At 50.5% G+C, this 20444-nt stretch overlaps 1 protein-coding gene across 4 annotated transcripts in view; it reads left to right on the forward strand.

Annotated features, from left to right (window-relative positions):
- The window catches only part of FAM219A (family with sequence similarity 219 member A), a 143026-nt gene that overhangs the window by 66119 nt on the left and 56463 nt on the right, over positions 1-20444 (forward strand). For all 4 annotated transcript variants that reach the window (XM_090037573.1, XM_090037572.1, XM_090037570.1 and 1 more), the window contains one exon: positions 14651-14750. In XM_090037573.1, coding sequence (XP_089893699.1) covers positions 14651-14750 — 100 coding nt within the window. The remainder of the gene's footprint in view (positions 1-14650; positions 14751-20444) is intronic.

Below are 20444 nucleotides of genomic sequence, written 5' to 3' on the forward strand. Positions count from 1 at the left end.
TGCTCAGGATTACCACATGGTAGATCTGAATTACAGTCCTAGACTCTAGCTCCCCAACCTTGCAGTTTCCAGGGTGCTACATCGCACCCGAGCAAGAGTCAAGCAGCAAGGGGAGGGCCCATGTGTGCTCTGCACAGATGCAAATCAGCATCCATCTGTGCTCCTGGCTGAAGAGGCAGAACTTCTTAGCCATCAGGAGCCTGGCAAAGGGAGGTGTTAATGGCTTACAGTCATGCGTGGCTTTTTTCTAACATTGCTGCCATAACCTTGGATTCATATTCCCAACCTGTTTGTATTGCCCGCTGCTTATAAGGACAGCAGGTGTTAAAGCAGACGCTGGCTGCGTAGTGTTCTGGAGGAAGGGAGCTCAAAGCAGAGATCAGTTCTTTGATTTGTCTAAAAGGGTCTAAAACTTTTGTTTCCTGTTTTGTTAAATGAAATCACTACTGGAGCTTGGGCTTCATCTCCATCAGTCTGGGTCATGGTATCCCAGGTTCCTAACCAGCTTCTGCAGATGCCAGTTCATCTCTTCCTGCGCAGCCCCCATCCTTGCAGGCAAAGCCATCCAGGCTGACAGCCTTGCATCGTACTAACTAGCTCTTTCCTGCAGTGGAGGTGATTCTGAGTAAGAGAAGCACCTGCAAGCTCTTTCCTCCATGCTCTCCCTTGGTCTGAGCCTGCAGTATTCCCAGCTTTTCATCTCCCTAGAAAACAGGGCATGCAGTCCCGGGGGCTTCTCTGCCAGTCATTTTTTGTTGTTGAAGCCAGTTTGATTTTCGTGGTTGAAGGGACCACTACATCATTTCCTGCTGAACTGCGAGTGAAACATCTCTTGCTACATCTCCATTACCACCATTGTGAGTGGACGCCCCCGCCCAGGCCCCTACTTGGCCCAGCCCCCCAGGGAGAGAGAAGAGAAGGAGGGGGTATTCACCAGTCCCCCTCCTGTAGGGCAGGGCCCCCCAAATCCCGGGCAGGGCCCCCCTGGTCTGAGAAACCAGCTGCCTGGTGCCCAGCTGGGTCAAGCCCCCGCCCAGGCCCCTACTTGGCCCAGCCCCCCAGGGAGCCCCGCGAACAGGCTGCGCAAACAGGTGCTCGAGTTCGCGCGGGGGAGGGCACGAGACCTTGCCTGCGACCCCCCCAGCCGTAGCCAGCCTACCAGAGGCATGACACGGATGGGCACGCGCCGCACCCCTCGGGTCCCCTCGGGCTCTGCGGCCCCCTCATCGGGCACCTCAGAGACGGCCGCCCAGACGGACCCCATGGTCCCGGGCTCCACGCAGACGGAGCCCCTGGCTCTTGGCTGCGGGGGCTGCCTGTCCCTTTTTCAGGCTCTGGGGCCCGGGAGCATGGCCCCCTCCCCTTGCGGGGTCTGCTCCCTGCTGGGGTCTCTGGCACGCCAGCTGGAGGAGCTCCAGGCCACGGTCCAGAGACTGCGTGCCATCAGGGACTGCGAGCAGGAGATCGACTCCTACTGCCAGGCCCTTCTCCCCCGGGAGCCGCAGGGGAGAGCTCCGTCTCCCTCCATGGTTAAGGAGGACTCTGGGACCTCCCGCTCTGCCCAGTCAGGGGCATGGACCAAAATGGTCAACGGCCCAAAGGCTCGCCACACCAAGGCCCCTGCCCCGCCGGAGCTTAGCAACAGGTTCGCACCTCTTGCAGCCCCAGCAGAGCCCAGGCAGTTGCCGGCTCCTGCAGGCAACCCAGGCTCGACCGCAGCTACTGGCCCCGCTCTCCCCAAGACAAAGCGAAAGGTGTTTGTTGTGGGAGACTCCAACCTGCGGGGCGCTGAGGGGGCAATCTGCCGCCCTGCCCCTTAGCCCGGGAAGTCTGCTGCTTCCCGGGGGCCCGCATCCGAGCCATTGCAGAGAGGATCCCGCAGCTCCTCCGGCCCACAGACCACTACCCCATGCTCCTTATTCACGTGGGCACCATGACACGGCTCGGAGCACCCCCAGCCAGGTCATGAGGCGCTACAGGGATTTGGGAGCGGGGCTTAGGGGTCTGGGAGCTCAGGTGGTGTTTTCATCGATCCTCCCAGTCTCGGGCTATGGGCTGAGGAGGGAAAGGAGGATCCATGCGGTGAACCAAAGACTGCGGCGCTGGTGTCATCGGGAAGGCTTTGGCTTCCATGACCACAGCCCGCTCTTTGGAGAGAGAGGCAGCGAGCTGCTGGGAAGAGATGGCCTCCACCTCTCTCCCCTGGGGAGGAGGCTCTTCTCAGCCAGGCTGACCTGCCCCACCGGGCTTTAAACTAAGCCCGCTGGGGAATGGGGGGACTACTGACCCTGCTGGCCCGCTGAACGGCCCTTGCAAAGCCAGCAGACCAAGGCACTTAAGGGAGACCACCCCTGCCCCAGCCCTGGCACAATCTGTGGGCAAGGCAAGAGCCCCCAAGGGGACACTCGCCTGCCTGTACACTAATGCCAGGAGCCTGGGCAACAAGCAAGAGGAGCTCGTCCTCCTGCTCAGTGCAAAGAATTATGACGTCATTGGGATAACGGAGACCTGGTGGGACTCCACCCATGACTGGACCACGGGTATAGAGGGCTATACCCTGTACAGGAGGGATCGTGTTGACAAAAGGGGCGGGGGTGTAGCTCTCTATGTGAAGGAAAGCTACATGTCCCTGCAAGCTGATGTTGGCGACCGGCATGGACAGCTAGAGACCCTCTGGGTAAAGATTCGTGGGGAATACGGCACAGGGGACACAACGGTGGGAGTCTACTACAGACCTCCCACTCAAAGTCCTGAGCTTGACCAGGAGTTCGCCCGGGAACTGACTGAGGCCACTTGCTCCAGAACCTTGGTTGTCATGGGTGACTTCAATTACCCGGACATCTCGTGGGAGGATCACTCAGCAAAATCCGAGCGGTCGCAAAGCTTTCTCTCGTGCGTGGATGACCACTACCTGACTCAAGAAGTCTATGGGCCAATGAGAGGCAAAGCGCTGCTCGACCTGGAACTGGCTACGGGGGACGACCTAATCGGCGACCTAGTGATCGATGGGAAGCTGGGTGGCAGCGACCACGAGCTGATCACCTTCACCATCCGCCGTAAAGCTGGCAAGTCAGTCAGCAACACAGAAGTCCTTGACTTCAGAAAAGCCGACTTTGACAAGCTCAAGAGGCTAGTCGGTCAGGCCCTCAGGGACCGTGACCCCAGGGAGATGGGAGTTCAAGAAGAGTGGTTGCTCCTCAAGGAAGCGATCCTCAGTGCACAAGCTAAATCTATTCCAACATGGAGGAAAGGCAGCAAGAAGGCACAGCAGCCCCCCTGGCTCTCCAGGGACCTAGCGGACCTCCTGCGGCTAACAAGGAAAACCTACAAAGGATGGAGGACGGGATTCACCTCCGAGGAGGATTACTCCGCACTGGTCTGGTCCTGCAGGGAGCAAACCAGGAAAGCCAAGGCTGCAACTGAACTCCAACTAGCTTCAGGCATCAAGGACAACAAAAAGTCCTTTTTCAGATATGTGGGGAGCCGGAGGAAAAGCAAGGGCAACATTGGACCCCTGCTAAACCAGATGGGGCAACTGGCAACTGACGCCCAGGAAAAAGCCAACCTATTAAATAGGTACTTTGCGTGAGTCTTTCATCAGCCCCATGGGATGCCCATGCCTGCTATGGGACAGGGAGATCTGGGTGATGGGGATCCCCTACCCTCCATAAATGCTGACCTCGTGAAGGAACACCTTGAGAAGCTGGATACCTTCAAGTCAGCCGGCCCTGACAATCTGCACCCCAGGGTACTCAAGGAGCTGGCGAGTGTCATAGCCCAGCCTCTGGCACGGATCTTTGAATACTCCTGGCACTCTGGTGTAGTGCCCAAAGACTGGAAGAAGGCCAATGTGGTGCCGATCTTCAAGAAAGGGAGGAGAGTGGATCCGGCTAACTACAGGCCCATTAGCCTGACTTCTATCCTGGGGAAGATCTTAGAAAAGTTATTAAGGAGGCCATCCTTGATGGACTGGCCCAGGCTAACATCCTAAGGGATAGCCAGCACGGGTTTGTTGCGGGTAGGTCTTGTTTGACCAATCTCATTTCCTTCTATGACCAGGTGACCTATCACCTGGACAAGGGAGAAGAGATTGATGTCATATATCTTGACTTCAAAAAAGCTTTTGATCTGGTATCCCACGATCACCTCTTGGCCAAACTGGCCAGTTGTGGCCTTGACTCCACCACGATCCGCTGGCTGGGAAATTGGCTCCGTGGTCGGACCCAGAGGGTTGTGATTGATGGCAGTCACTCATCGTGGTGCCCTGTGACCAGTGGGGTCCCTCAAGGCTCTGTCCTGGGACCCATCCTGTTCAACATCTTCATTAACGATGTGGACATTGAAGTCAGGAGTGGACTGGCCAAGTTTGCCGATGACACCAACCTTTGGGGCAAAGCATCCACGCCAGAAGACAGGCGGGTGATCCAGGCTGACCTGGACAAGCTCAGTAAATGGGCACACAAGAACCTGATGGTGTTTAACACCGAAAAATGCAGCGTTCTCCACCTTGGGAGGAAAAACCTGCAGCACCCTTATAGGCTCGGCAGTGCTACGTTGGTTAGCACTACAGAAGAAAGAGACTTGGGGGTCATCATTGACCACAAGATGAACATGAGCCTCCAGTGTGATGCTGCGGCTAGTAAAGTGACCAAAACGCTGGCTTGCATCCATAGATGCTTCTCGAGCAAATCCCGGGACGTCATTCTCCCCTTGTACTCGGCCTTGGTGAGGCCGCAGCTGGAGTACTGCGTCCAGTTTTGGGCTCCACAATTCAAAAAGGATGTGGAGAAGCTTGAGAGAGTCCAGAGGAGAGCCACGCGCATGATCAGAGGTCAGGAAAACAGATCTTACAGCGACAGGCTGAGAGCCACGGGGCTCTTTAGCCTGGAAAAGCGCAGGCTCAGGGGTGATCTGATGGCCACCTATAAGTTTATCGGGGTGACCACCAGGATCTGGGGGAACATTTGTTCACCAGAGTGCCCCAAGGGATGACGAGGTCGAACGGTCACAAAATCCTGCAAGACCGTTTCAGGCTGGACATAAGGAGGAATTTCTTTACTGTCCGAGCACCCGAGGTCTGGAACAGTCTGCCAGCGGAGGTGGTTCAAGCACCTACATTGAACACCTTCAAGAGGAAACTGGATGCTTATCTTGCTGGGATCCTTTGACCCCAGCTGACTTCCTGCCCTTTGGGCGGGGGGCTGGACTCGATGATCTCCCGAGGTCCCTTCCAGCCCTGATGTCTATGAAATCTATGAAAAACTGGGACTCAGCCAATATACGTATAAGCAGGAGCAGCATTAACGTGGCATTATCTATTCCTGCCCACGGACTGCTGGTCCCAAGGGTAGTGGGCCAAGTAGATGCACAGTAGGTTTTTGGTGAAGGAAAAGCCCTGCAGCTCTGACAGGCCCAGGAGTTAAACCTGGTGAGCTTTGTAGTCTTTGCCCATTTCAGCGTTAAATCTCGATGGAGCCTTTCACTGAACCAGGAACCAAATGAGAGCTTAGGAAGGCGCAGTTCTCTTCAAGCCTCCCTCAGAAAACCTGCCCTACAAAACGCTCCCCCTTGTTGGGAACGAAGGAAAGTAGAAGCTTTACACAGGCCAGGAGCCGTGCAGAACAGGGGATAATTGCTGGAGTAGGAGTGAACGGGAGGAATAATTAAAGTAGCTTTAATAAAAGCTCTGCGTGGGTGGATTAGAGCAGCTGGGGGAGTAGGGCAGGTGGGAGAAACAAGACCTGATTCATCTAAAGCAGCCTGCAAATTGAATATACAGGAAATCAGCCGACCTTCCTCCTCAGACAGCTGTAGAGCAAGCCAGAGATCATTCTGACACTGAACTAGTACGGGGATTCATCAGCCCACTGAAAGGTCTGAATGAAGAACTAGCCAGGCCTCTTCCTATCATTGCTCCCAGGCCACCAGGTCTTAGGAACATCACATTTGCCATGCGGGATCAGTCATGCTGTGCTGTCCCCAGGGCAGTGGGGAAGAGTGATCATCATAAGCATTGTGTTGAGGAGCTGGTATCCTTGCAAGGCATTAAGCCTGGAAGAATGAGCCCATGCCATCCTCTGCGTTTTCACTGTTCTCTTCAGCACCATTTATGACGAAATCCTAATCCCTTCCTCAGAAGCCTTGGTGTCTGGGGAGGCAGCAACCACTGAGTTGGACCATAGCTGTTGCTGCAGCCCTAACTGCTTCTCCACTTTCACATCTGTGGACTTGAGGACCATGAAGTGTGTGCAAGTGATGGAACCACTTGCCTTGCCATTTCCTAACCTGTCTGCCACTCTCGAGAGCAGTGGTCTCCAAAGTGGGGTGCGCGCATCCCAGGGGTGCGCAAGATGATCCATTGGGATGCGGGAAGAAAATATTAGAACTTCTATTTCTACTTATTTTTTATCTAAAAAAATAAGAAAGAAATTAAGCTTTACTAATATTTAATATACGAATTGACACTGGCGCCCTCGGTCTGTATGCCAGACGGTCACGTGTCACGTATGGTACATGAGGTGTCCTGGGGGAAGAGTGGGAGTTCCACAGCGTGGAGGGGTTGACAGTGGTGCCCTCAGTGGCGCCCCCAATAAATATACATATATTGGGGGTGCGTGCTCAAACATGTTTTACTGATAGAGGGGCGTGATGAAAAAGGTTTGGAGACCACTGCTCTAGAGGTATGGAAGTCCCCACGGGGGTTCCTCTATTATCTTCCCCCATCTGCAAGTACTGGTTACCATTTGCACTGATTTTGGTGCTCACTGTGAAGGAAGGGGCATGATTTACGCTTCTCAGACAAGGTGACTCGCCACCTCTTTGAAGCCTCTCCAGAGTCGAACAGTGCCACCCCATCCCAAGCTGGAAGCGTGACGGAGAGCTGTGCTTCCCCCCGGATGGTCGCTGCATCTCCCAGCTCTCTCCTCCCAAATTCCAGGAGTCAAGAACCCGACCTGGCTGCCGTGGGCAGGTGTAGGGCATATGAGATCCCTTGTCTGTGCGGGACTTTGCCCCACAGAGCTGATCACTTGAAGAGTGGGGCTGATCTAATAAGGGGTTCAGTAGGGGTTTGAGCTTCCAAATTCTGTTGCAGTCACTGCCACTGACTCGCTGAGACCCTGGGCCTGGCATTTAACCTGTCTGTGCCTCAGTTTTTAACCATTTTTGACTCCTCTTTCTCAGCTGTGTCAAGGTTGAAGACGCCAGGGGGTGGGGAAGTGCTGCAGCAGGCCATGTATTAGACCCATTGTCACCACAGTTGCTAAGGAGTCCCGTGCCATGATTTACCACCCGAGAGGCAAGTGCGTCTCATGTGGGACCCCAGGGGTTTGGCTGAATCATTCAAGAGGCAGAAAGGATATGTACGGTGCTCCATCTTCTCTTATTGAAAAATAATAAAAGCTTTTGCAGCTGAGCCATCCCGAAAACACATCAGCGCCTGGTTTGCGATAGTTTATCGCGTCTTCGCAGTCTGTCAGTGCGCTGTGGGTAGCGAGGGAGCGTGATGTACCATTCCTCTAATTTGCAACATTAATGGTTCACTTAAAGCCATGTAAAGCACATGCTGATACTACCTTTATAAATGCCCATAATACTGATGGTTGTGCTGGTATGAAGAGGAGCTCCGAAGGGAACGCTGCATTGAGCGCACTCTGTCATAGCAGAAGGATGGGGAATGGGGGCTTGCTCACACTTGTTTCTCTGAAGGGCATCTAGCAAAAATCCTATAATTACTTCCATTTTTCTTCTTTGTCCCTCGATCACTTCCCTAAACTGTTCAGCTTTCGAAATTCATCCTTCCCCTGTATCTGAGGTGCTTCAGTTAAGCCATATGTCTTCTTTCTTTTCCTCAAGACAAAGTAAAATCTCTCCTATGCTACCACTAACATCAGGGACTTGGAAAACAGAAGCTTGAAATGTGTCATTCATTTTTCACGGCTTATTCTAGACACCTGTTACACATCACCGTCACTTTGACAAGCAAAAATAAAGGAGTTTGTTCTCTCCCTGGGTCTCGCACTGAGCTGCGGTGCAGAGAGCACAGCCCAAATATTGCAGCGGGCAAATGTCTGGGTATAAATTGCCTCTGTACATTTGTAAACATACAAATATATCTGTTGCCAGTCTGGTTTTAAACCAAGCAAAAATCTACCACCTGAGCTACTCGTCTGTGATGAAGTTAACTGTATCGCAGGATCTCTCGTATAATGCCTTTTAATGCACCATTCAGTTCTTGTTCGATTATCTGGAAAAGCTTAAAGATTTGGTCATTCAGTTGGATGGTCATATAGTTTTATGCACTGGGTTTGTTTGTTTTTTATCTCTGTAGGGCTGATTTTTTTTAAATACTACAAGGCAAAATGGCAATTTCATCTGATGTGGGGTGCCTGGAGTCTAAAACCATTGGAAGCCATTGGTATAGAGTCAGACTTTGCCTCAGGAAGGTGTGGAATAATTTTTCTAATTTTTCTCCTACTCTGGACTAACGCTAGCATTGTAGCCATCATCTCCCACTTGGGTTTTGTACAAGCAGGTTTGGAAAGCCACCAGGCTGAGCGGCAAATGCTGAAGTCTTTTTTTGTATGCATGGAACAGATGTAGCCTGGGTGGTTGAAAGTCTTCCACCCTGCTGCAACTGTAGTACGTGCCCTGCAGAAAAACAGTTCAGAGCTTTATCCCAAAGCGCTCAAAATCTAAATAGGGACGGACTTGACAAGCATGTAAAACCATCTAACCTGTATGACATAGGATGGGTAAGCAAACCAGAGCTGTAAACATGATTGATGCAGTCACTCATTTAGAGCTACCAAGCTGTCCATACGCTTTGGACTGAAGAAAAGGCACATGTGTTTGGAGGACGGTAGGGGTATTTTCTATCCTCTGAGAACCCCTGGCAGGGATGGCAGGTCCTCTGCTGTCCTTTGAGAGCCGGGTTGTCACGTGGGCACCCCGGATACAAGTGCCTGCTCACTCGAGCTTTCCTGCACCTCCTTGTTAGCACGTGTTTGCAGAGTGAGACACCACAAAAACCAGCCTTTGCAAGTGCAAGTCTCTTCCCTTGGCTGTCCCAGGAGAATGGAGTGGTAATTGCCTACAGCAGTGTGTCTTGGGCACATCCCGATACTCAGACTTTCAGCACTTTTAAGTTGGGCAGACGAGCACTTAATGCTCAGCTATTTTTAGGTTGAACCGTTCTAACTATGTGACACTAATGAGCAAGTAGGTCACAGTGATTCAGCCTCTGATTATCAAGCCGGCGTCTCCAAACTGCTGAGTAAAGTGATCGCTGAAGCCTGCATTTCATTCCTTGCTTTGTCATTTTAGGGGGCAGGAGCTCACCGTGAAATTTTCTTGCTTGCAACAGTGACCAGGAGGAGCAGCCTTACAAAGCCTTTGGATTTCCCCTAGTCTGGGATATGGCTTATCCAAGCACTAGGGAGGGTTGAGCACACCAGGCCAGACGTTTTTCCTGTATTTGGTGTTCAGCGAAATAAAACCCAAGTCAAGAGCTTTACAAACAGCCAATTCAGCATGAGTGGAATCACACCAGCCGAACAGAGTCAACTCCCTGTGTGTGGGGCTGCCTAGTCTAACTGGCTCCTTCCCAAAGTTGTTGTAGGGTGGGAGGCAGAGGATGCTCGCAAGGCCCCCGGGGACCAGAGGCATTTTCCAGGAGGCATGGAAAAGCAAGGCAGCCAGTGACGAGTAGATGGCACAGTGCCATTGCACAACTTCTTTGCTGGTTGCACTCATTCTTTTTTGCCTCCTTGTGAAACACTGAGCATCGGCTGCTGTCTGCATGTCAGCTTCAATATGTCAGATCAGATGTGGCAGGTCCTGTGTTCCTCCTAAAGCTGGGTAAATCCTGCCAAAGTAGGAAGGGAAATGAGTGTTGTGTGTGCCTTTAAACTCCTGAAAAAATGCTGTGCTTCAGCGAGCCTCGTGGCCCTTTTCATGTTAGCTCTCCCTGACTGCTCCAGCAACAGGAAAGCTTACAGATGTGAAATGTTAGCATCCATCCAAAATACGCTGGTAGGATACAGCAGGAGCTGAGGGTTTCTAATATCCATTGCCCGAGCCTTGACACAGAGGGAAATAAATAAAACCCCAACAAGGATCTGTCCCCCCATTCAGGCAGTGCAATGGTGCACACACAGTTAGGTGGAGAGAATTTGAGCACCTGAGCAGCAATGCTTGGGATCACTTGATTTCCTCCTCTAAGAATGAGGGACTGGGAAACTCAGAAATGAAAAAGCTTAATGTTTCCTACAGTTCCCCAGGGTGCTCTATCGGAAAGATTTAAAGCTCCCTGCAGCAGCTGCAGACTTCCATCCTGATGCAAAGTGTTCTGTTCATCCCAGTCAGCAAACAGCAATAATGCCATGTGACCAACGATCTGTTATACGGCTGAGCTGTAATTTCGAGCTTAGACTACACTAATGCTTGTATCAATCTGGAGGGGGGGGTTTCTTCAAAAAAAAAAAAAAAAAAGCTAAAAGTGAATTCTAAAACAAATAAATGTAATGGAATCTCAATCTGCTTGTCGGCATTTTGCAAGCAAAATGCTAATTAGCCCAGTAAATGACTCTCTAGCAGCATTGGATTTATGGAGGAGGAACCTGTTCCCTATGCACAGGCACAGATCGCATCCATTTAAGGAGCGGCAATTCCAACCCAAATGCCATGGGGATTCCTTCCCTCTCAGTCAGGTTTGTTATTATGGAGTCTTGTGCCTTGCTGCAAAGTGTACGTAAAATGATTGGTGGGAAGTACTGGAGCGCCTCTGCCCTCCCAAGCCAGGGGCGTGCAGTAGCATCAGGAGAATTGCCCCCTGTCCAGCTCGGCTTTCATTTCCGGTCTGCGTGGTTTTGGGGAGCAGAAGGCTGCAACACTGCAGCACTCGTTGGGGCGGTGGCTGTCCTGCTCACACTGCCAGTATTGCTCCCCATAACATGAGCCAGTCTCCCAGGGTGCAATATGCCTGTTCCCTTCTCAGGCTGCTTTTCAGCCCAAACTTTGGACGTTGGCTCAGATTGTGAACTTACCTTGTCCTATTAGTTCAGTGCTGGGGCCTGGGTATGTAGACACCTCCCTTCTCGCAGTTTCCATGCAAGTTAGGGAGATTTTTAAATATCACTAGTGACTCCTTAGCCTAGATGCCTAATTCCAGGGAGTATCCCCACCTGGGAGAGCGCAAATGCACGTTTCAGTGACAAACGGATGTCGGATAATGCTTGGAGATTTCACCTGTTCTCTCAGGATGTTCATTTGTACTTGAAGCAGAGCAGGCTGCCCTACTGCTCTGTGGCAGCTTTATAAAATGAAGTATTCCATCAGAACCCCAATTAGCTGTCATCTCATCCCGATTGTCTCCGTTCTAGCATGACGGAGAGACCGGCGTTGGGGGAAAAAAAAATCACATTTACAATGTGCACATTTCAGTCGCTATCCTGTCACACACCTGGTGTGTAACCTGGCCAGCTTAATTGGGTAGGTGGATTTGAAAGACAAGTTCTGCTTTATATCGGCATTGGGGTAATCCACCTTTCAGCTGCAATTGTAAAACAGATTGAACACCTGAGGTTATTAAAGATCTGGGGTTTCTCTTCCTAAGAGCAGGAATTTTAACCGTGCTGTGGCACCTAAAACCCATCACATTTTATCTAGCTACACCTTTCCTGGGGGCTGTTTTTTTCACTGCCCGTACTTTACTGTTTCTGTGCGGCATTGATGGAACTGCTACCGCGTTCCTCCCCAGCTGGGGTTGCACACGTGTCGAGTACAAATAAGTTGTGTTTTACAGAACATATATATTTGTATGGTATTTTGAAACCCTTGGATGAAAAATGTAAGTGTCATGGGGAGAGACAGCGGGGTGGACCCCGAGGAGCCAGGGGGGAACCCTGGGGCCAGGAACCTGCCGAGGAAAGCAAAAGTAAAAGAAAAGGAACAAAAAACTTCTTACCGGCAGCAGGATCCGCGGCGAAGCCGAAAATGAAGGCAGGACCCGAGCGGCTCATTAGCCGCGTCTTTATACAGCTGCAACCAGCGGATAACACAAGTGGCAGGAGCTGGCTGGCGGATATAAAAGAAGCCGCTTGCAAGGAAGAAGGGGAGAGACCTGCAAGGACCTTAGCAGGGAGAATTCTCCCAGAGCCCCTACGGGGGAGAAACGGGTGGGGAGCTGCCTCTCCCAACACGGGTAAGTGCAGCGAAGTCTGCCACAGGAATAACACTGCCAGCAGCAGCACAGAGAGTGAGGAAGCAGTTGCCACTCGCTCAGACCGAGGACCTGGCTCAGAAGACCGGAAAGAGCAGAAGCAGTGTGACACAAGGAGCTACCACCGAGAAGCCGGAGGGAACAGCCACCACCAAGATGCCAGACTAGGTGGGATCGTCCCGGGCTCTGGGGGGCTTGAGGAGGCACCCCAGGTAGGGGACAAAGGGCATAAACAGCACAAGGGGGCTGCAGAGGATGGGTCCCAGTGGCATAGAGCCCCACCTGATGAGGAACGTGGGGGAGGTGTGCGGAGAAGGGCCACTGCGGGTCCAGCGAGCCCACAGGCGGGACGGAGAGTGAGGAGGGGAGCACTGAAGCCTGCAGTCTAGCCCGGACCCAGTTTAGGGCTAAGTAGGGATCCCGGGCATCTAAAGCTTGGCGTTGGCGGGAAGGCTGTGAGCGTAGAGAGGGCAGAGGGGGCCCCCTCCCCCCCCCTTTTGCATATCTTCCTTTTTTTGTTGTTGTTGATAACTTTTTTTGTTTCCCACTTTTGGAGGCGTTGTGAAGCCCAAATGTTGCTTGGGCCTAGAAGAGGTTACTATCCCCTTAGGCAAGGCAGAGGTTAGGTGCTGTTGGTGAAGGTAGGGTTAGGCCCCACAGACTGATATCCATCTCGGCAAGCATATGCAGAGCCTCAACAGTCAGGGAAACCAGCTGAAGAACATTGTGAACCTGTCAAGGCAGGGTATAAGGGTGAGATAGAGGGGAGGTGGAGCCTTGCAGAAGATCGCCATACAGCTGTCCTATAATCGAGAGAGCCCGAAGTTGGACACCCACCACTAGAACAAGATCCAAAGTCGTGGCAGGTGAGATTGGGGAGAGGCTAGTCGGGAGAGAAACATCCACTCGGCGAGCAGCAGGGATGGACAGACACCCCCAAACGTCCAGGGCCGCACAGCACATGACTGGATGTTCAAGACCAGATGGGCACAGTAAGGAACAAAGTTCTGCTAGTCGTGAAATGCAGTGATTGCTAGGAGAATACAAAGAAAGAGAGTCTTGGTAAAATATCATCATCTTAAATTTGCTAGAGAGTCCCATGAAGGCAGAGGCTTAACGGGCTGACATGCTTATATTTCACGAGTGACCTTTCTTCAAAAGGTGTAACCTCCTCTGTGCATAGTGAAGAGGTCACGAAGCAGGGGGGTAACAGTTGGATCAAGGACATTCACATGCTGGGAACTGTTCCCCAAGGGAACTTCATTAACAGCAGAGAAGCAAACCTTTCTCAGCTTCTTGCAAGCACTGTCATAAAGCACCGAATTACACAGGTTTTTTTGTTTCTTTCTTTCTTTCTTGAGTTTTGCATTAATAAAACTTTGCCCTTGCCAAAAACAAAACTCAAGACATGGAGAGAATGCAAATGTTGATTATAGTATATGAAATGGTAAGTGCCAGTATTAGCATCCAAAGTGCTGTTGCACCTTGTGAAATAAAAGAGGATACTTTCCTTGAATATTTGGAGTTTAATAGTAGATAGAAGTTTTCCATAGAGTTGTACCTATTGTGAATCAGAATGTCTTTGTCTTAGTTTTTCCCCCCTAGGGGGGAAGAAATGGATGCTTTTGACAGCCCATTTTAATTTTTGCCCTGGTGCCACAAAGGGAGAACCTTCAGTAGTTCTGAAGCCTGCAATGAATGGTGGTTAAATGTTTTATCACTGATGGGATTGTGTGAATTGACAGCCTGCATATTCTACATGGTTAGCAAAAGACTGTGCTGTAGAATACACTATCACCAGGACTGGATTTTCTTGAAGACCTTGATTTCCCAGGAAAAGAGACAGTGCATATTTTGGTGATGGTTGTTGTGGTGTCCAAGAGAATTTTACTGCAGATGGACAGATCCTCAAGACCCCATAGTTACACCCAATGTGGGTCCGTAATGGGAAGTAAAAACTGAGTTTCCTTTACCCTACAGGCACCAGAAGTTTCACCTCCGTGTTCATCTAGCTGTTGGCTTCACTGAGGCCTGCCACCAGATAGGCAGTTCATGCCAGTTAGAAACTGGACTCAAGCTACAATTGCATTGCACTCAGGCCACCAAGCACTCATCAAATGAGAATGGCTTTGTATTATTGCCAACCTGCTGACCCAGAGGTAGAGAAAACCCACTTTATATTCCTAGTGCAATTCATCATCTAAGCCTGTTGTTGAAAGCTGAAGTTTTCAAATAGGACCTGAACAGTAAACATGCTTCTAAAGTTCTGGAGTGTTTGTCTCTGGTTTTATATAACTTAAAGTGCAGACTTATTTTCTGTTTCCTACCAAACCTGTATACTGATTGGACTTGCTTACCAGTGAATTAGAGAAGTGACTATCTATCTGTGTTTGCTAAAACGTGTCTGTCTTCTTTTTTTTTTTTTAACAGGATCCAACAGCTGCATCCATTTCTGACAGAGACTGTGCTACAAGGGAAGGAGAGACTGTAGCTATGAACTATAAGCCGTCCCCACTCCAAGTGAAACTAGGTGAGTCTGTGTGCTAGCACAGAGTGGTATCTTGTGTATTTTAAAATATGTAGGGCTGCAAAAAAGGTGCAATAAGAGTTCAGTATGGTAGGAAGTTATGTGACATGACATTTATGTCCCCACTGTTGTTGCTGAGTGCTCCAGTTCCGCTCAGACAACTTTGCAAAATGGCTTACAAATCTGACCGTAACCTAGACAGTGTGCTAGTAAGAACAGCTTTTTTCATTATCACATCTAAGCTTCTATAATTTAATATCTGTAACTACAAGGGACAGTGTAGCCTTTTGCCTCTAAGAGGTGCATCAAAGCAAGTTCAAGCCTAAGCCTAAGCAGGAACAAAGGTACTATAGAGAAGGCTATAAGAGGGGATATGACTGGGGACTCTTTGTGAGAAATTCTCTCTGGGACTGTCACCAGAGCAGATCCAGAGAATAAACAGTGTGCTATGTGCTGGGGCAAAGATAGCAGATATGAACCCGAGACTGAAAAGGAGGATCACTGTAGCACCAGAAAAAAAATCCACCAATCAACCTGTGTGGCTGGGACCAATGATTCTGCTAGATTATTGCTACAACAGATAGCAGAAGACCATAGCAGGCTCAGGAAGATACTACAAGAAATAGAGGTTCTGGGGATCTTCAGTGGGATCTCCTAATCCTGAGAGAAGAAGGTTAAAGGTGTCTTAATACAATACAGAACAACAAATGGCTCAAAAGCTGGGGTTGGAAGGGGGTTGTAGGAAGTTTGACCACTGGCAGCTGTGCTTGGAAAGAGGACTCTTCTCAACAGATGGTCTCCATCTGGGTATGCGTTCTGGTCGCCTCGAGTTGAGTCTGGCATGATTGATCAGAAAAGCTTCAATCTAAGGAATAAAGACAAAAGACTGGGAGAAACTTGTGTAAACTCCATGCCTGGTTTTAGTCTGCAGGCAGAGAAAAAGTCAAGTAAATGAGGATATGACACTGGATGAGGAGTATTGGAGCATAGGGTGATAGGCAGCAAAGAACAAGGAGGAAGAAGACTGCAGTTGGATCAGCAGTAAACTTGCTGAAAGGACTGTCCCTCATCTGGCTAGAAAACTGGGGTTGGTCAGGACAAGCAAGGTCGTAATGGGCCTTGAAAGTGCCCAAACAGGACTTGGGCAGAATTTAAGCACTCAGATCTCAAGGGGTGATCCAGATTAACCCTGTCCAGCTGCTACAAAACTGCCTAGGCACATGGAGTCATTAAATACCTTATCTTGGCCCAAAAAGATGCCTTGGCACCCAGAGTTAGACTGCTGCGCATGCTTATAAGCTATCCACACCAGTCACCGAAGTGCCTCACTGCCATCTAATCTGTTACAATCCAGATCATGGCAAATGACCATGCCAAGATGCAGCTCAGTAGCAAACAAGAGTGGTAGTACCCTTCTTCCCAGTAGCCTAATGATTACACTGCTCACCCAGGAAGAGGGAAACCCCTTCAGCCTGACAGCGATTTGAGTCCACATCTGCCACTTTCAGAAGAATACTCTAGCTACCAGTTTATAGAATAAGCTGGTGAGGGCACCCTTTCCCCCTCCTGTTAATTGTATCAAGTTTCTGCACACTGAACCCACTCATATTGAATCACCTTCCCATGCCAGGAGCCAGTCATTTAGAAATGCAAAGCTCAGGTGTAGGTACCTTAAGAATCAATTTGAATCCTGGTCTGGTCCTGAAAAATAAACATGAATTGAGAAATCCCCAGCCAAGTTGATTTAAATGGATAAAGAAAAGTAGGTCTGTCGTGTAGGTTCTCAGTTTCAACAGGGAAAACTTTGAGAAACTAAAGGAGCTAGTTGGTGAATTCAGCTGGACTAAGGACAGTAGAATGTGGAGAAATATTTTACACTGTTAATCTAAAGAAATTTGAAGCTATCAGAAATTTATATCCCAAAAGTGGGGGAGAAATAGGTAGGAAAGGACTTCAGAGGAATCTGTATGAATAACCATCTCAAGGAGAATTCCAGGAATAAGCTCATGGTCTACAAGGAACGGGGAAGGACAGATCACAAAAAGCTATGGTTTAAGAGGGCAAGAAGTGTGGGGGCAAAGTGAGAACTGCTGGCAGTCAAGCCAACTTGGACCTTGAGAAGGATACTGAACACACAGGAAAAGTTTCTTCATACATAGAAAGAGAACAAGAAAAAAACTGTAGAAAGTTAGGTCTGGAAGGGACCCCTGGATGTCATCCAGTCCAAACCCCTGCTCCAGGCAAGATCACCCCATCCAAACTATCCCATACAAGTGCTTGCCTAACCTATTCCTGAAACTGCACAATCAATGCAAGACACATTGCCCCAAGACCACCCCAGCCTACCACAGGAAAGCAGGAGGACAAGGATTGTCATTGTCCTGCCACTGCACGGGTTGTTAAAATCCATCTGAGAGATCCAAAGCAGAGGGTCATTCCCCCTGCTAGAGAGGAAGGTAAAAGCCTCCCGCCCAACCCACCTTTCCATGTTAGTCTGACCATGGGATAAAATTCCTGACCCCAAATGCAGCAATTGGTCTGCCCCTGGATGGAGGGCAAGACCCTCTAGCCAGGAACCACCAGGTTTTGTTTCTGTTGGGAGCACTGGCACAGTCCAATCACAGCCATGGCATCTGCATGATATTTTATAAGGATGGGGTGGGGGTACTAGGTATGGTACGTATACTAAACAAGCACTCTTGCAGATCTCAATAAAGACCTGGGGAGCAAAGGCATGATGGCTAATGAGAATGAGGGTCTGGCAATGGAAACTGCCACAGCCAAAGTGACAGCAAGTCTCAATGAGCTCAGTGCATTCAGTCTGGCAGGGGGGTCACACTTGCAGATGTTTAAAAGAACTGGTATCTAAAGTGAGAGGTGGTTAGCAAGACAGAGGTAGAGAAGAGCAAGTGTCCTGCCTACATGGAAGAAGGGGTTAAAAAGCAATCCAGCCTGATCTTGATAATATGAAATTCTTTAGCACATGTTTTGAAGGAAGGAAAAATAATTTGGCACATGGTAGTAAATCAGAGATGTGGGGAGGGAGGGAACAGCATGGGTCTACCAAGGGTAGGTCATACCAGACTCACTTGATATTTCTGTGACAAGACAGTTGATATCACATCAAAGGAATTATAAAACAGCTATCATTTGGACTCGAGTGAAACATTTGATATATGGTTCCACTTAGGGAAGTATTAGTTAAGACAGGGCTTAGTAGAACAGTTACAAGGTATGCAAAGCACTGGCTAATGGGGAGCCCACACTAGGTTTGTCAAGAGGGAGTGTCAAGCTGGATGAAATTACTAGTGGAGTTCCTCAAAGATCAGTCTTGGGGCTGATCTCTCGTAGTGTGTCCATTTATCAGAACAGGACGTAGAAGCATGTCACGGGGTGGGCGCACGAGCGGCCGTGATCTCTCTAGCGCCCCTGCCGTGCCAGGTAGACGGTCCAGCACCCTCTTACTCGTCCGCCACGTCTTGTTGGTACATAAGTTTCAATGGGAGGCTGCCTTTGATCCCCTTGTACGCGGTGCTATAGTTGTCCGGGCTCCCACTCTCTACGGAGTGACCTGGTGCACCCCCCAGCCTTATGGGCTATGCGTGCCTCCTGCCTCCCCTTTTAGCACGCCGCAAGCCTCGCAGCTCTTCCGGACGTTATCCGGTCCTTTTCCTTTCTGTGCCCGGCCCGGCGCCCCTGGGCTTGTCACGCAACCGGCGCCCCTCTGTCCGTTAGCCCTCTGGGGCTTACTGACAGTACTCTTCCCAGTTGGGCTCAGGCGGCCTGAGCCTGGCCCCTTTGACCCTTTGGAGTCCCCTGGGACCCTTTCCAGTCCGCATCCCTACTCTTCCCTCAGTACAGACTGGGTCCTATCGGGCCAGTCTCTTTGTGCTTAAGCACTCCTAGCCCTCACCGGGCTTCTCAGTACGCTTATTCCCCTTTCGGGGCTTCTCAAGTCCTTCTCACGGTTGGGGCTCAGGTGGCCGTAGCCATGCCTGGCCCCCTAGACCACCATCGGGGTCTGTCGCCCTACTTGGGCTTCTCCGCTTATCGCCCCACGGGGCTGGGATCAACACCCCTCAACGCCGCGCCACACCAGCGCAAACAGCTATGCCTACCCGGCACCGCTCACTGTACCCCACAGGGCACCAGGACCCCCCAGATTACTGGGGAGCTCCCAGGAGGCCTCCGCGCACCCCTACAGCCTCACCCGGTCCTCCGGTAGGTAGCAATAACAAACAAGAAACGTCACGCCGTGAGCCAACTGGCTATAACCGAAAATAAGCCTCCTGGCTAGAACTTAAGGGCCGTGCCCTTGTGGCCTCTGTGTCCCACCTTCAGGGTTCTCTCCCCCTACCGTGATGCAGCCGCCTGGCTGACCAGGCTGCACCGCTCGCCTCTGCTCGGCTCTGCTGCAGAGCTCTTCCGCCTCCGGCTGTCAGCAGGGAACTGCTCGCTAGGCGCCCGCCTGGGCTGTTTATAAAGGTCCCGCCCTGCCCCTTCTGGTCACCTGGCCAGCACGGTTGCCCCAGCAACCGTCACCTGAGCTGCCCTTGTGATTGGCAGCTGCCCTTATTCCTGCCTAGGAACAGGGCACCTCAGTGCCCCTGCGACAAAGCACGTTCAGGAAATTTGCGGGTGACCTAAAGCTGGAAGGCAGTGTTGATGCTGAGGAGGATCAGGAAGAGCCAGATGACCTGGAGGCACAGAGTGGTCACAGAATCCCAAAGCAGGAGGGGCCCTCGGGAGACATCTGCGCCAGCACCCTGCAGGATGTGCTGCTCCTAACCCATCCCCAACAGATGCCATCCAGGCTCTTCCTCCTCCCCGTTCGGTATTTGTAACAGAAGGAGGGTGAAAAAAGAATTAAGTGCAACATTAGCAACTGAAGAGCAAAGAGCACGATTTTTTCCTAAAAACTGGGAGCTCAGTAGTCAGAAATGACTGAAGAGGAGAAAGACCCGACTGTACCAGGATACAGGCAGACAGAATAGTTATTTCACAATATTACGTTAAGCACGGAGTCAATGACTGAGAGAGGTTGTGGACTCTCCACCCTTGGAAGTTCCTAAGAGCAGGTTAAAAACACATTTGGCTGAAACGATTTAGACAGAAGCGATCCTGCCTTGAGCAAGGGGTTGGTGACAGCTTGAGGTCCCTTCCAGCCCTATTTTTCTTTAATCCTGTATCAGTGTGGAACGATCCTGGTCTAAACTGTGACCATGTCGCTGCTTGCTGCTTGCTCCTGCCAATACCGGAGTAGCAAAACGGTTGCAACTTTACCCCTGAATAATGCAAGGTAAAAGCAATTGAGCCGTAGAAGCATGCAAACCTACCAGTTAAATCCTAACAGCTGATATTTTCTTTGGAGGTAAATAAAGCAGTTTAAAACGACATCTGTCTGTAGCCTCAGCCAGTCATAGGATGAGTACGAGCCCTAACGGTGTAAGATGGAGCCTGATAAGTTTATAAACAAGATTAAACCATACAGTTGCCTGCCAGGAGGTCCCTTCAAGTGCCGTGTTCCTGCAAGATAAATATTTAGTGCTGATAAATGCTCTGCTGGTACAGGTGAAATCAAGCAGCTGCTTGGAGGAAGCCAAGGCTTTCGCTTGGGGCGTGCGCTTAGCGAGTATTGATTATATTTGTGTCCTGGCTCTGGTGGGAAGTCTCTTCCAGTGCAGCTAGTGCATGAAG

Source organism: Crocodylus siamensis, chromosome 3, assembly GCF_052110815.1.
Source record: "Crocodylus siamensis isolate JL-2025a chromosome 3, ASM5211081v1, whole genome shotgun sequence".
Classification (NCBI taxonomy): Eukaryota; Metazoa; Chordata; order Crocodylia; family Crocodylidae; genus Crocodylus; species Crocodylus siamensis.